Here is a 4,096-nt window from a genome sequence, read left to right as displayed (position 1 = left end):
AGACCCTTCCCCTCTCCTCTCTGCTGATTTCCCATGTAGCCCTTCTCCCCTCGGCTCTTTCTGCTCTTATACCGTTCGACTCGACATTACTCTGTGAGCACTTGCTCGTGTCCCTCGTGTCGGTTCCTCGCTTGCGGAGTTTCTTCTTTTTCCTCTACCTTGTAGATAGAGACGATACGTTCCTCCGAAACAATATCTACACAGTGCCACATCCCAGAAAACTTTTCTTCATAGTCACCGCCGTGAAAACGTCAAATCTCACACAGTATTAATTTTGTTGAGAAAAGTGTATTTCCTAGTCTTGACGTTCATCATACAAGAAAAAAATAACTTTATGGACCCGCCAGTTGTGCAATACAAAATTGCTGTGTTTTGGACTCGCAATTTGGAAGGGGAGGGGGTTACTTAAAATAGGACAGTACGATAGTAGTTAACCTTCTTACTGACTGAGCTCTCTGGTATGGCTGCAGCTATTTTGCACCAAATCCTGAACAAGGAATGTAGATGGCAGTATAAGACAATTATGACATCACGGCGGGTACGTCGCCAGGCTATAGCAGTGAGATGCACATGTGTTCCTTTCGGTTCCTTTGCTGTCTATGCTGGTAGTTCGCTGGATCTTTGCGTGCTGTCATTGATCGGCTGTTTAAAGTGACGGTTGTATATCGTGTATTATTTTTATGTGTGCACCATGTGCGGAGGATTTACGTGTTCCAAGAATGCCCTTACGGCGTTGAACATTCTGTATATTGTACGTAATCAGCAAGCTTATGAAATGTCGTTAATCATGACAAAATGTTAGGCACCGAAGTGTCGATTGAAGTATTGTAACCTACAACATTATCAAAAAGTCAAGAATACTGGTTTAGTGCAAGGCGTTTTGTATTCGATGTATGATATTTCTGAAAGTAGGATGGTCAGGTGTTGTTTGTCCTTAAATATTACGTCAATTTGATTAATAGACCCATATTCTTTGTAATTTAAGTAAACAATTTGTGGTAGTGTGATATTTTTCATGAAAAAAAAATGTTAATTTCTTGAGTTTCTATACTCATAGGATTTAGAACTATTAAGTGAGCTCTGTGTGAGCTGTAGTTTTGTAATAAAATGATTTTAAGTTCCTACACAGAACTTGAAACAAGCTGTTTGAGCTAGCAGTTCTCAAGGGTGTTAATCTGACACTGTTGTCATTAATGTAAACACGTTTGGTATTAGACTAATCGGTTGTAACCTGGGGCGATATCCTTGGGAGTAAAGCAGCCGGGGCATGAAGGTGACCACTCATGTCCATGTAGTGCAGAACTCCAAAATGATGGACCAGTACCACCATTCCCCCATATGTCTTCATGATATAGTGTTTACATAATTAATTAAGCACAGGGACCGCTTTACCTAATCAGTTTTAACTACTATTTTCCAGTTAGTTTGTAGTGCAAATTCTTAAATACTTGAGATGCATTGGACCTAAAATCCATCAAAATTCCAGTGTCCTTTTGACAATATTTCTGACCATGTTTCTTATTATTAGGACACATTTGGAAGTGTATAAAACGGAGCTTTTAGTACTTTCTTTGTTATGGTACATTGTTCATGAGTTATCCAATACATCTCTGTTTTTACAATTGTTCTTACACTGTACTTGCCAAAAATACACAGTTGTGCCCTAGCCTTTGTCCTTTTCAGTAAACCACTCAGGAAGTAATCACGTTTTTGCAAAGACATGTTACTATTCTTTTTGTTTGGTATATTTATGTCAGGAGATGCAAACTATAATAGATAGATTTACAGGTGAATGGATACTTGTGACTTGTGTGTGGCATATTGTTTCAGGTACTCTGTGATGACTAACTTAAGGAATCAGTCCCTCTGCGTCAGTTTTGTAAATCGATCTTTTTGTATAGTCCAAAATTTTGGTAATTGCAGATTTGTTCTTTAGTCATCCAGGATGTCTTGGTTAATTTTATAGTGTTTCTGTATAAGTTTTGGAATCTGTGTCATGAGTTTTACTTCATCAGCTGTGATGCTGAGTTTGTCCTTGGCCTCTGTGATCGAGTTTTTATAGTTTGCTCTCTCAATACATCATGCATTGGCTAAATCCTGGTGTGACTTTTATTGAATTTGTTTTGATAAATTGTCTGTAATGTTTGTATAGTTATCTAAAAAATCATAACACTTACGGAAAAAACGTTCTGAATATAAAATGTATGTTTCATTTTTCTCTATACTGACCAAGCGACCACTGTTTGTCGATGAAGTTAGTGCCAACTTTAGCGGATAGAGGGTCGGTGTAGTACGCATTCAGACTAAATCCACGGAGTTCATTTTTCCCTTCAAATTTTGTCTCAAGTATTTCTGACTGCAATAAATGTTTTAACAAGTTACATTCAAGATACATGCAGAAATGCATACGAGTATTCATGTAAAGTTGCCCATATAACTGTTTGATCTAAATGAATGTCGAAATAACATCAGCACATTCAGTATAATGACTAGACTAAGGGCCAGGCAGCTGAGGAATTATGGTTCAATTCCTGACATAAGCAAGAGACTTTTCTCTTCTTCATATTATCCAGACAGACACTCGCCCAGCCTCCTATTCCCCATGTGGGGTAAAGTGGTGTGGGAATGGAGCTGGCCACTCAACTTTATCTTGAGCCTAGATTAAGAATGCTTAATTAAGCACAGGAGCAGCTTTATCTTAATTTATTGTTACTGTTTCTTTGCAAAATTCCCTGATATCAAATTTAATTAAAATCAGTTATGTAAATCTCAAGTTGTTTCATGCATACAGACAGATGGACAGAGGAGACTTAATAGGCTTGGCAGAGGGTTGTAGATATGCATAACATAGGCACAGATAAGCTGCTAACTGGATAATCTGGAGAATAATGTTTATTCCTTTTATACGTCTTTTCATAAAGTGCATAAAATGAGTACACAGTGGGTAAAATTGCTCAGACGACCCAAAATAAGCTGATCTATCTTTGGAATATAGTTGTAATGACAGTCTTTTAGTGTGCCATCATAACATTAGGAGGCTTTTAAACTAAAGTTATGAATGAAGATTTCTGTCTCCTCGTATGTGACACCACATTATGTGGTAAACATTTACCGCTTCAAATTAACATGCGGGCTCCATCTTCAGGTTAGAAGTAGAAAGCTCCTCTGAAACATTGTTAAATATCTACCAGACTACATGGTATCTCATTCCAGAAGCCAGAACTCTTTGCAATCATCACCACCTTTAGAACCTCAAAACAAAAATTATGGCATGATTAGGAATGATGATTCTAGTGCACACCATCTAACCCTATTTCTGTAAGATCCATTTTAATATTACCCTCTAGTTTATGCCTAGATCTTCCAGAATGTTTCTTTCCTTTATCTATTTTGACCAAAATGTTATATGAATTTCTTCTTTTCAACATTCACTGCATGATCTGTCCGTATCATCAAGGGTCCAGAGTTACTTCACAGTACTCAGCTTTCAAACTCTGTTTTTTTCCTGAGTGTGAGATCACCTTCCACAGTCTTACAGAACAGCAGATAATATTACAGTTTTGAACATCTTAACTTTTACACCTTTAGGTAGCTCATTTGAAGACAGAGCATTCTGAATTGAATGGTAACAGTCACTCTTCAAAGCTGTAGAAGGCTGTGCCCTGTCAAGCATATACAGGCTATCCCAGGAAGGAGAGTCAATATTGTGGAAGGTCATAGTATCAGTCATTCTAAACAAAAGAATGAGTATAAACATGTGTCCTATTCTGAAAGTCTTCCAAGATAGAGCTATTTCACTGTAAAATAGTTGGGATGTATGTTTATTGTTTATTGTTATTAAATAACTCCACAAATCCTGTACAGGGGCTTTAGCACCCATAGGATATAGAGCTAGTCAAACTTATACAATCTCATACAAAACATAAAAAGATACATGGTGTAACATTAAATCAAGCCATATCATAACAACATAGATTCATACACTGTTAGAAATACAACCTTTTACTTCTTACTACTCCAAGTTCATTCGTCACAATCATTAAACATTAATCATAAAACAATATCACATAATACTAAGTAATAAACATAATTAAAA

The 4,096-nt window shown here is 36.8% G+C and overlaps 1 protein-coding gene across 3 annotated transcripts in view; it reads left to right on the top strand.

Annotated features, from left to right (window-relative positions):
* Nucleotides 1-571: 571 nt before the first annotated feature.
* LOC111870349 (tetraspanin-13) overlaps nucleotides 572-4,096 on the top strand; it is a 23,897-nt gene continuing 20,372 nt past the window's right edge. For all 3 annotated transcript variants that reach the window (XM_023862556.2, XM_023862557.2, XM_023862558.2), the window contains exon 1: nucleotides 572-751. In XM_023862556.2, coding sequence (XP_023718324.1) covers nucleotides 692-751 — 60 coding nt within the window. In that variant the 5' untranslated portion in view covers nucleotides 572-691. The remainder of the gene's footprint in view (nucleotides 752-4,096) is intronic.

The sequence above is a fragment of the Cryptotermes secundus genome, unplaced genomic scaffold (genome assembly GCF_002891405.2).
Source record: "Cryptotermes secundus unplaced genomic scaffold, Csec_1.0 scaffold391, whole genome shotgun sequence".
NCBI lineage: Eukaryota > Metazoa > Arthropoda > Insecta > Blattodea > Kalotermitidae > Cryptotermes > Cryptotermes secundus.
Note: the sequence above shows the minus strand (reverse complement) of the source record. Positions and strands in the feature narration are given on the sequence as shown.